The sequence below is a fragment of the Montipora foliosa genome, chromosome 5 (assembly GCF_036669935.1).
Source record: "Montipora foliosa isolate CH-2021 chromosome 5, ASM3666993v2, whole genome shotgun sequence".
NCBI classification, from domain to species: domain Eukaryota; kingdom Metazoa; phylum Cnidaria; class Anthozoa; order Scleractinia; family Acroporidae; genus Montipora; species Montipora foliosa.
The window spans coordinates 11,228,523-11,240,909 of record NC_090873.1 but is presented as its reverse complement, the minus strand read 5'-3'; the positions used below and the strand labels follow the sequence as shown (position 1 = coordinate 11,240,909).

Here is a 12,387-nt window from a genome sequence, read left to right as displayed (position 1 = left end):
TAAAGTTTCCCAGGTCAAAAGCAGAGATGTCAAAATGCGAACAACCATCTGAAAATTCTGACGGCTTGAGTTCAAGCGAAATTCGGCGTACAGTATAATTTTAATCAGGATACATTCAATTTTTGCAGCTTATTTTTTTTCCTGATTAATTTGACTTGCTATACTCGCTTTGAACTATAGAGTGGTATTTGGAGGGGAGAAAGGATATTTTTGTGGTTGCTTTAATTACTTGTTTCACCAGTTGTTTAAGCGGACAGAATTAACCGGGATATGTGAAGGGGAAATTAAATATCCATTGTTGGGCTACCTTTGGCTGGAGTTGAGGATGTGGCAGCCCTTGCTTCTGGTGAACATGCAGGAGGTCCAAACACTGTTTTGTCTTTAATAGAAGGAGATAGAAAGGAGCAACTGGATCACTGTCAATATTAAGATTTTGGTTTCAAATGCTCCGAGTTCCTTGCAAAAGTCATGCGAAAGAACGAAGCTGAAAGCAGAAGTTGGAAAAATCAATGAAGCCGTCAAAATGATTCAGGCGCACAACATCACTGAACTGGATTCTTTAATGTATGCAGCTGCATGTGTTATTACAGAAAGAATGGAAATGATCAAAGCGAGGAAAGGGAGAAGAACTGAATAGCCATTCTGGAAGAAACGAATTAAGGGGAATATCGAAACTTGGCGAAAAGACCTGAGCAAGATTGAGGAAGTCCGAAGAGGAAACATGAGGCTGAAACAAAGAGAGAGGGAAAGGTTGAACAGAAGATATCATCTTGAGGAAAGGGGCACTTTGTATGTCTCAGGCATGTTGAAACATAAGCTCAAGGCAGGTGGAGGTGGAGTTAAGATCAAAAGATACGACGAGAGATGTCAACAGTTCAAACAGAACCACCTGTTTAGAACCAATCAGAAGACGTTCTACAAAATACTAGATGGAAAGGAACGAGGAGAAACGGTGTTACCTGATCCCACAGAAGCAACCTCATTCTGGAGCAAGATCTGGTCGGAGGAAGTCGGTCACAATGAGGGAGCATCTTGGCTAGAGAATGTAGAGGTGGAGCTCAGTACAACAGAGGTGCAAGAAGATATCAGCATCACTGTGGAGGATATTAGAAATGGAGTGAGCAAGATGGCAAACTGGAAGGCAGCCGGCCGCGATCTTGCTCAGGGGTTCTGCTTTAAGAAACTGACAGGATTGCACTCTAGATTGCACGAATGCTTGCAAGACTGTATATGTGAAGGGAATGTACCAGAGTGGATAGTCAAGGGATGAACAGTTTTGATACGAAAGGACAAAGCGAAGGGTGTCCAGGCCAGCAACTACCGCCCTATTGCCTGCCTGCTCATGATGTGGAAGCTCTTGACAGGAGATATGGGAGAGAAGTTGTACCACCACTTGGAAAGGAATGGACTGCTAACAGATGAACAGAAGGGGTGCAGGAAGGAATCCCGAGGAAGTAAAGATCAATTGCTTGTAGACAAGGCAATCCTGAAGAACTGCCGGAGAAGGTTGACAAACTTGTCAATGGCTTGGATAGACTACAAGAAGGCATATGATATGGTGCCGCATTCATGGATCCTGAAATTTCTGGAGATGGTTGGGGCTTCCAAGGAATATGATCTCTATAATCAGCAACAGCATGGTGAACTGGAAGACAGTATTGACATCAGGAGGAATGGCTCTCGGGCAGGTGGACATTAGGAGAATAATTTTTCAAGGTGACTTCTTGTCACCACTACTGTTTATAGTGATCATGTTACCCTTGACCCTAGTACTACGAAAAATGAAAGCTGGATACAAACTGGCAAAGGACATGAAGCCCATGAACCATCTACTATTCATGGATGATCTGAAGCTGTACGGAGCTAGCAAAGATCAACTAGACTCACTTGTTCAAGTAGTAAGGATCTTCTCGCAAGACATTAAGATGTCTTTGGGCTAGACAAGTGTGCTGTCGTGGAAATGAGAAGGGGAAGACAAGTTGCCAGTAGCGGAATAGAAATACCCGACGACCAGCATATCGGGGAAATAAAGGAGGAAGGCTATAAATACCTTGGAATCTTACAGTTGGACCAGACTCTCAACACCAATATGAAAGGCAAGATAACATCGGAGTATATCAGAAGAGTATATCAAAACTCAATGGAGGAAATTTGATCGATGGCATCAATACCTGAGCTGTAGGTGTAGTACGCTACAGTGCGGGGATTGTGGACTGGACAATGGAGGAGGTAGCCCACATGGATAGAAGAACTAGAAAGATCTTCGCAATGAATGGCCGTCTGCACACCAGGAGTAATATTGCGAGGCTGTACCTGCCGAGAAAGGAAGGGAGAACAGGACTAATCGGCATCGAGGAGTGTGTAAGTAGGGAGAGTAAATCCCTCCATGGCTACCTAAGAGAGAGCACAGAGTGGATGCTTCAAGCTGCTTTGAAGGAGAAAGTGATTGTTGAAGAAGAGAGTCTGCAGGACTATGAGAGGAGAAAGAAAGACGAGAAAGTTAAAAATTGGAAGGAGAAAGCCCTACATGGTGCGTTTGTCCAACAAATATCAGATGAAGCTGGAGAGGAGTCTTGGAGATGGCTCAGGAATAGAATCTTTAAAAAGGAGGCAGAAGGTTTGATTCTTGCTGCTCAGGAACAAACTCGATCAAGTACAGCATAGGTAAGACCTCAGAGACACCACTGTGTAGATTGTGTGGAGATGCCACTGAAACAGTACGACACATCGTCAGTGGAGGCAAGAAGCTTGCCCGGAGAGAGTATAGGAAGCGCCACGACACGGTGGCCCTGCTGGTACACTGGGAGATGTGCAGGAAGTATGGGATCGAGTGTAATGACAAGTGGTATAACCATCAACCCTTGCCAACCGCAGAAAATGGAGAAGTGAGGATTACCTGGGACATGACTATCTACACAGACAAAGTGCTGAAACATAATCGGCCAGATATTACTCTAGTGCATAAAGACACACAGAAATGGACACTTAGTGACATAGCTGTGCCAGCGGACCAGAACATCACCAGACCTGAAGAGGAGAAGGTTGAAAAATACCAGGAACTAGCATTTGAAATCAGAAGGATTCATGGAGCCTCGAAAGTCACAATAATACCTATCGTGATTGGTGCTCTTGAAAGCATACTGAAAAGGTGCAAAGACCTGGTTTGGTAAGCTAGATGTACCTGACTTCCTTGGAAGTGTACAATTAGCGGAGCAAGAGCAAACTATCAAGACCTTAAGCGAGAAATTGGGCGTGTTGGGAATTTTCTCGAAGTGAAGATTATTCCTATCGCCATTGGGACTTTGAGGACTGTGCCTAAGGTACTTCTTAAAGGTCTTGAGGCTTTAGAAATGACAAGTACATTCGATCTGTAACAGAAACCGTGTCTGCTAGGCTATGCAAGAATACTCAGGAAAGTCTTGGAAACTTAATTGGACTGCATGGTTGATGTTAAAAGTGAAATGGTGAAGGGTTTTTCAACCGTTTGGGCACCTTGGGAGGAGACCAGATGCCCACGTGGACTTTCAGCTGACAGAAAATGCTGTTATAAATAATAATAATAATAATAATAATAATAATAATAATAATAATAATAATAATAATAATAATAATAATAATAATAAGATTGAAACAACCAGAATGTGGGGAATGAAAACAGAAACAATACCAGTTGTCACTATAGGTGTTCTTGGGCTCATCAAGAAGGGACTGCAAAAGCACACAGAAAAAAATTCTGGGGTAATCAACATCAATGAGCTACAAAAAATAACTTTATTAGGAACAGCCCACATACTAAATAAGGTTTTGTCTTAAAAGCAAAATTTATCAGCCCTGTTGTGCCCTAGGGCCATCTTTTGGACCCGGCCCTTCAGGACTATACAGCAGACAGAACAGCAAGAATTCACATAATAATAATAATAATAATAATAATAATAATAATATTTTAATTCAATTATATCTAATATAATACAAATATTTACAAATGCATTAAAATTTATCCCATCATAATTTGTTTTCCTTTACACTCTCATTTACGAAATGATAAAAATTGCTAATCTAAAAAACTAATAACTAATAATCTTATAAAACAATATATATTACCAAAAAATATCTAAAAATGCTCGACCAGATCAGACCGAAAGCATACATAAGGGACCATGCATAGATAAATCCTGAGCACAGACTGAACCACAGATAGTATAACTACAATCGTGGTCAAAAGTTGTTGGGTAGGTTGCAGGCATCAATATTAGAATGAACCACCTAATTAACCCTGCTTCCTAAGGGAACTTGTACATGTAGATCAAGTGATAAAGGGTGAACCTAACCCTTCCCACTGCTTTCTCTTTGATTTAGTAATGTAAGGCCGATTTTCTCATGTTTGGGTTTATATTAAGATAAATTGATAAAATTAATCGCTTTGTTTGTTTAATTAACCATAATTGACAGTAAATGTTAAATTTATCAGTGATCTGAAGGCTGCTGACAGCATTGTGACGGATACTCTTTGAAGTCTCAACTCTTATTAGCTTATAAGGAGGCTCGAAAGGGTTTCAACACTTAGAAGACTCTCTGTTTAGATCGAATAACACTACAACACTGTAGCATGTAACAGAAATGTTATGGTACCATATGAAACACCGATTATTTCCAAACAAGATGTGATCATTAGTGTGATGAAATGAGTTACCTTGGCAACCGGAAAGCCCAGCAAAAACACCCTATATTTTGGCTTTAGTCGCTCATATCTCAAAAACGACCTTGGTGACCCCTCTTTCTTATTGCTGGAAAGTGATTAGAAAGCCACAATGAAACTTTCGACAAAGTTTTAAAAAAGTGCATCCAGAGGATTCAGAGTTATCATAAACAAATCACAAAATTAAGGTGGCTCTGAATCCACAAGACAGAGTTTTTTAAAACTTTGCAGAGAGTTTCATCATGCCCTTCTAGTCACTTTTCAGAAATAAAAAATGGGGGTCACCCAGTTCGTTTTTGAGATATAAGCAACTAAAGAGAAAATAAAGAGTGTTTTTACAGGCCTTGCCCATTGGCACGGTGACATATTACATCACAATAATGACTGTATCTTTGTCAGCAATAATTCGTGTTTCATTTGTACCACAATATTGCCAATACAAGATACAATGTTGTGGTGCCGATCCTTCTAATAGGAGTGTCACTTGGAAGCGATGAAACTGGTTCGAGCCTCCTTAAGAAGGTCCTACTTATGCAAGGGGGAATAAAGATTCTACCTTTGCAGCTGTTCTTGGGGATGAACAGAACTGAATCAGATGCAAATCAAATTAACACACGTTCAGTTATTTATTAAATATACACTTTTTTGAAGACATAAATATTATTTTGGGTTGGGCTTGAAATTGAAATGGTGTTCCTACAGGATGGAGGTCCCCTGATGAAGACATGGAGGATGCAGATGATCTAGTAAGTCCAGCCATGGCTTGATTTTAATTGGGAAGGAAAGATGAGAATTCCTGTAACAAGAGGTATGTTGGATAGGGACAGAGTTAAAACTGGAAATTTTAGACTAATTGGCTGAGAAAAGTGGCAAGATACCTTCTCTCCTTCCCCTTTCATACATTTCCATACATTTCTGAATGTAATCACGATCTTTCCATCACCGTGTGCAAAGTTTGACAGTTTCCACCTTGAAACTGTTTTAAGTTGGCCCTTTGCTCACCTGACCCCAATGTACAAGGGTTTTCTTTTTATTGATGTTTTGTATTTTAATCATTGGCTCATTGGTTCATTTATCATTGCAACTAGATTGGACTGACACCTGTGAACAGCAAATGGTTGCAGATGAATGAGATAATTATACAACTGTACATTTATGTATTATAGATGCCATACAGTGATGCACTGACAAAAATGATTACTTGTTGGAAATTTGATGCAATTGATGGTATTTGCCAATGCTGTACCACTCACCTTTTCAACTTGTAACTAATACTTTTTAAGCCTAGAGAAACTGGACGGATGTACATTTTTGTGACTTTTAAAGTGCCCCTGTGATCAAAAAAACCACTTCCTTTTTTCCTTCAGATTTTGAAAGTGTGTTTGCTTAACACCTGACTGGCAAAATTTTGAGCTTTGATTTTTATCCAAAGGCAGTTTACTTTGAGTGTAAGTTTTGGATTTCACGGTCCACCATTACTCACGTTCAAAACTGACCGATTGGACCTCAGAAGGTTGGATCCAGGAAAAAGTGACGTCAGAGGCTCACTAGCTTAAAATTTCAGCATGTGAACGCAGCCTATTATATATGCAAAGCGTGAGTTTAAAAGTCTGAAAGCCCAAAACCCCCGTGCTGCATATTAATTCTGTGGCGTACACACGCAAGGGCGTAGCCAGGGGGGGTCCTAGGGCGCCCGTGACCCCCCCTTTGTAAGCCGTTTTTTACTCAAACAACCTACAATATTCAGGTTGCGAAAACGCGAGTACCCTCTGTTTGACAAAGTGTGACCACCCCTTTGAAAAATCCTGGCTACGCCCATGACACGTATTGCATTCTTAAACTAGTGAGCCTTTGACGTCATTTTGTCCTCTATCCAGCTCTCTCAAGAACATAATGTTAGCAATGGCGGACCATTAAATAGGAAAAATCCAGTTAAAATAAAGAGGTGTCTTTTTGAAATCAAGGCTTAAAACGTGGGTAACTTAGTGTTTTGTTAACATAGTTTTGAAATCCAAAGAAAAATATGAATTGATTTTTTGGTCACAGGGGCACTTTAAGGTTCGATGATTAAATCAGTGAAACAAAATGTTATTTGTCACGGTTCTACTTACGGTACTTTTAGTGCTTTAGAGTAATGGCACAGTTAACTGTGGCTTACAGACTTAAGGATATACAGCAAAAGCCTGATTTGAAATTAATGACTTTTCCAACTAGACTTTTTACATTAAACACTTCAGAACTTCACAAAGAATAGATTTTGACCCTGTTAGAAGAAAAAGAAATGATGTATAGGAAAATTTCATGATTTGTTAATTCCTCACAACAATAAATTATTAACAGATTTCTGATGGTGGTCAGAGTTCTTTATGTGCCATTTGTTCATTGACTGAAACTGAATTCTGTTTTTTGTCAGCAAGAGGACCATGCGGGGGGTCAATTAATCTCGCAAGCTTTTTCAGAGTCTCTTTTGAAAAGTGTATTACTTCATCTTTTGTAATTATCCCTTTACCCTGAGTGTCCAACCAATCAAAAATTGCACCTGGGTCTTTCTCTCTATTATCCTCTTCATTTTCAATTGTTTCTTCCTGGTGTTGATTCCAGAACTCAATAAATATATCTTTTGTGAAGTTTTCAGCATTCCTTTCCCTCATCGTGTTTAAGATGCTGTGACGCAGAACTTCAATGTTCATGAATCCCATCTCAATAAGAGCATCTCCTTTATTGTATGTCCAATGCACATTAACCTCACTTAGTGCTGTGTAGTCAAAAGTTTCTTTCTCGCATCCCTTTGGGTCAAATGGTGCCAATGGTGAGGGGCCTGAAGTGAATAAAATTGTTGCAGATATGGTTCTGTTGTAAGATCTGACTTGATGTATGTATTCTGTTGAGGCAATAAAAAAAAATTCTATTTAAAAAGTTTGTTTTTGTTGCCTGATTCCAGGGTCTACAGATTTCTTACCAAGCTTGAAGTTAAATTCGAATAAGACATTCTTTTAATGTCTTTTAATTTATTCATATCTTCACTTTATATATATACTCTATTTCATTACTTCATTTTTACTTGATAATGACATTCTGGAAACGTCGAAACGTCGTGCCATGTTGTTTTATAATATTTTATCGCAGATTTTTATTGTCTAAAGTTAAATTATACCTCCTTATTTTTTTAAACTTCAATTTGAACATGGCATGAGACTGAACCAGAAAAAAAGGTTGCTGTAACTCACAGTACAGCCCTAGGACTCCTCTAGTGACAGGTGATGAATGCTTGTCATGTCCATACCTGCTGGAATGTATATACAATCTCCTGGCATTAGTGTTGCATATGTCCATGGCACATTTGCTACATTGGGGTATTTCTTCAGGTCGATCTTGTTTGGATCAATGCCCGAAAATGATGAACCTGAATCTGGCTTCTGGAAGAGAATGAAAGATCTGTGTTGTCTGTACGTCTAAACTTTGAAAAGTAATTAAAGAAGGACAGAGAGTGGGGCAAAGGTTTGGTGGAAGTGTTCTTCTTTCTATCAGTTTCCATTGCTACTGATATATTGCAAGAAACTATTCTAACAATCTCTTTGCTTTCAACCATGACATTGAAATGGCCGGCCCCATTGCTTGTAAGCCAGAGTGTGGTTGTACAAATTAGAAGCATTGTCCTTCCACAAACCACTCCCTTAGCTCAGGATGGGAGTTCCTGCTGCATTGTAAGAATAAGAAAAGGTCTGTGGAACAAGACTGGTGTTTAACTAAATTTAACAAAAAGTATACTCCAAGACTTGTTGAGCAAATTTGACCTTTTCAAAAAAGTACAAGTCCCCATGATATTTTTCCTCAATCATGATGAAATCCTTTCGTCCAGCAACCAGGCAGTGTAGATTGTGATCCGCATCATAATGGATAACTGAGCGAGTCCCACCCGAACTCATCCAGAAGTTGGTTTCATGGATGTAATCAAGAAAAGACCCACAAAGCAGACAGCTGGGTACCTAAACCAAAAAATAAAGCAATCAATGATGTAGGGATTAATTGACATGTAATTATAAAAAGACATGTTACTGGTCTGAGCTAAGCTTCCTTGGATAGGGGCTCATTACAGTGAGATGCGCCTTACCATGGCCACCCAAGAAAGTTTTTTACAAATTGTCTGCTAATCAGGATGTGTGAATTACACAGTTGTAAGTTAAACACTGTTGCATCGGTTTTTTAAGTAGATGTAATTACATGTAATTGTCAAATGTGAAAGTTTGTTGGGTGGCCACGGTAAGGTGCGTTGCACTGTAATGGAGCTTTACTTTACTGTGGTAAGTGATCAGCAAGACCCCGTCTAAATGTCAGTGGGCAAATGCATACGAAATTGGTTCATATAATAAAGTGGGGATAATTATATAACTCCTTGGCTACCAACTCCCCCCTATTTTAAATTGGAAATGAACTGAATAAACCTTAACCCTAACCCTTGAGCTTGTTGTTCACTGAGAATTAAGTTTACCTGGATTTCTCTTCTCATAGGATCCGGTAAAACAGTCACAACATAAATATCGTCCTCTTTGTAGTGTGCCAGAAAATCCCCCATGTTCATTCTTCTGGTAGAATGCGATCGATTTTCTTTCTTTAACTCTACGAGTACATCCAGATTGCCGTAGTTCTTTTCTAAATAATGATCGGTCCAAGTTGATAACGCTGGAGAGTCCCCAATTCCTTGAAGTAATATGAGAGGTATCGACCTATTCACATATTCTTGCCAAAATACTTCGGGTCTGAGAACAGGTTTATATTCCTTGACGGGTCCATCCGGAGCGCGTTGATACCCAAAAGGCTGCAGATGTCCCGTGGGAAAGTTTTGGTCTCCAGATAATCTTTTTGGTGGGAATTCTGGAACATTGTTCAAACTTTCAGAATGCGCTACCCTGATGTTTACACATAGTTGAAACATTGTCAAAAAGAAAATTGGAGGATAAGATCTCATCACGGTGCCAGAAGAGGTTTTAATCTTCTTTAGAAACACTTAGAATTCAAATCATCGCTCAACAAACGCAAAACTCGCGATTTTGATACAATCAAAATCCTCGTTTGTTTTGCAGTGGGCAATTGGGATTAGGTTACATAAGGGCGACAGCAATGTCTCGTGCCAAGGTCGGGGATCGGTGATGGAGGATCTGGGATCGGGGATTGTGGATCTTGGACAACAACAACAACAATTAGCGAAACGCCGGGAAGGCATCGTGAGTTCTGGTTTACATCAGTTAGCTCTGGTTCAGTAGCTCCAACCCCTTCAGATTCAGCGTGTGGTCAATTCACGAAATTTCGATCTTGTACCACGTTTTCTTGGACCAAAATAACACAAGTACACAAAATTATACTTATTGTTGTTCCTGGTTATTTACCAGAGTTCCTCGTATTTTTTTTAAAGAGAGGTTATAAACAGTCTACGGCTGCTTTTTTTTTTTTCAGTCTGTCGAGAAAACGAACCCAAAGACGCAGGAAACAGGTATTCTTCGGTTGGGGTTCATCCCGGGGGTTCACCTCCTACAGGGAACATTTTCACCGCATTCCCGTGGGAAATACACGCGTTTGATTGTCGCGCCGCTATTTTCCGTATAGGGTCACACTATATAGCATATTAAAGCTAATAGTGAAAGCAACCTGAGTAGTAATAAAAGGAACGTTTCAAAGAGTTATTTCGCTTGAATCCTCGAAATAACAACATGGATGTGACGTCATGAAAAAACACCCAATTGCATCAGCGTTATCATCAAATATTATCGTTACCGTCGCCATTGAACGGTCTGGCGGAGAGTTCAAACTGCTTTGGAGGTCAATCATGGATACCTTATTAATGTATGTCCCTATTTCCGCGGTTATTTTTGTCGTGATTTGTTTCCTTGTTTTGCAATATCACGCAAAGAAAGAAAAGAAAGTCATCAATCCTGGAACAGTCCTACTACACCAGTTCAAACCGTCTGATCTTGTTCCAAGTGGATCTCCGGCATGTGCAAAGTTAGAAACTTTTCTTCGGATGACAAAAATCCCATACGAAAATGCTTACGGCTTGAAGTTTTCAAAGAAAGGGAAACTACCGTGGATAGAGTTCAACGGACAAGCTATTGCCGACTCGAATTTCTGTATTTGGTTTCTTATGAAGGAATTTCGTGTCGATGTTGATTCACATTTAAGCGACACCGAAAGAGCAATGGGACACACTATCCGCACTATGTTGGAGGAAAACACATATTGGTGGGTCACTTTTTGTTTCGTTGTCGTGTAAGTTGCCTTTAAGGTTTCGTGTGTGGAGATTGCACTTCTATCTCTAAAAATGGTGCGCTCATTGATTTCTAATACAACGTAAAATGCTAATGTTGTATTTGATAGAATCGAGTCACACAACACACCTATTAAAAGAGCCGATGACACCATAGATTACTTTTCCGAAAAGCTGGGATCAGTTCATCCTTTTCCCTTCTTTACAGCTTAGTAAAGTTACAAAAACGACTATTTTTATTCAGTAGTGTCTTGTACGTGACGTGCAATTAAAAAAAAACCGCTGAAACCGCTTCAATTAATGACAATATTACTTGAGAAATATTACATCAGAAAACAACCTTTGGTACGATGATTTGCTCAACAGGACCCTAGTTCATTACCGCTTTTTCTCGGACTTTGCACTGGGCATGCGCGAGAAGCTGTTTGGTCATCTTTTCCCGCCTCTTAAGCATTTGGTATTTTACATGGTACGGAGAAAGGTACAAAAAGATATGTGGAATAACGGGATGGGTCGATTTACTGAGGAGGAGATATATGATATAGCTGAGAGAGATCTACTGGCGGTGTCAGAAATTTTGGGCCTCAAGAACTTCCTATTTGGAGACAAACCGTGCCTAGCGGACGCTGCCCTGTTTGCCTTCATTGCTGGCTCAGTTTTGGATTGCCCAGAAAGTCCTCATGCTAAAATCATTAGATCAAAAGCCATAAATCTGTTAAACCACGCTCAAAGAATGAAGCTGCTGTATTATCCAGACTGGGAAGAAATCGTTTCCAAAAAAAGTAAATATGATTAGAGCGAGAATGCTTTTGTCTAAAGTTTGCATTTTTTCCAACAATTAGTGGAATCTTCATGAGGTAGATAGCCTTCCTGTTCATTTGCAACCAAAATGGAGGAAGCAACTGTTTTCGTCGCTTTGATGTTAATAACGAATTTTATATTAAGAAAAACTGAAGGTAATCTCTTTGATGGTCACGGAATCTATTGAGTCCATCATAGTAATAGAGAGTTGTAGCTTGCTTTTCACAGTGAACAATTAAGAAAAATTGGAAGTTGGCTGACGTTTGATATTTTTAAATATTTCGTCAGAGGCGCTCAAGTAGTTGACAGGATCTTTAGTTGGCAATTTCCGCAAAGAAAATCATAGAGTGAGCAAAGTAAAACATGAGGAAAAATTGTCAGCCAATCGTCCAGTACGAGGTTGTAAGCTGACTGAAATACCAAGGTAAGCTGTGACATTAAGCTCAATCTTTTTACCAAAACCATAAATGACATTCGTGATGAGCTTGGGACCATTTTGTTCCAATTTTTACTCTCATTAGTGACTCATACATTAGCTATTTATTTTTATCAGCTTTCTAGTTTAAAAAATGTCCAATGAGAAGTCAACTGACTTTCAGGGATCACTACTGCGAAGTTTTAGGTTGATGAC

The 12,387-nt window shown here is 39.5% G+C and overlaps 2 protein-coding genes across 2 annotated transcripts in view; one reads left to right on the top strand and one right to left on the bottom strand.

Moving 5' to 3' along the window:
- Window positions 1-4,973: 4,973 nt before the first annotated feature.
- Window positions 4,974-9,803, bottom strand: LOC138003622 (bifunctional peptidase and arginyl-hydroxylase JMJD5-like). The gene is made up of 4 exons (XM_068849798.1): window positions 9,186-9,803; window positions 8,491-8,682; window positions 7,980-8,112; window positions 4,974-7,577 (listed from the first exon to the last, which is right to left on the bottom strand). Exons 1-4 carry the CDS (start codon window positions 9,660-9,662, stop codon window positions 7,051-7,053), a joined length of 1,329 nt encoding a protein of 442 aa, XP_068705899.1. The 5' UTR covers window positions 9,663-9,803; the 3' UTR covers window positions 4,974-7,050.
- Window positions 9,804-10,437: 634 nt separating this feature from the next.
- Window positions 10,438-12,387, top strand: part of LOC138003627 (failed axon connections homolog) — a 2,239-nt gene continuing 289 nt past the window's right edge. Inside the window, exons 1-2 of the mRNA XM_068849804.1 lie at window positions 10,438-10,930; window positions 11,322-12,387. The exon at window positions 11,322-12,387 is cut by the window's right edge and continues 289 nt beyond it. Coding sequence (XP_068705905.1) covers window positions 10,518-10,930; window positions 11,322-11,751 — 843 coding nt within the window. The 5' untranslated portion in view covers window positions 10,438-10,517 and the 3' untranslated portion in view covers window positions 11,752-12,387. The remainder of the gene's footprint in view (window positions 10,931-11,321) is intronic.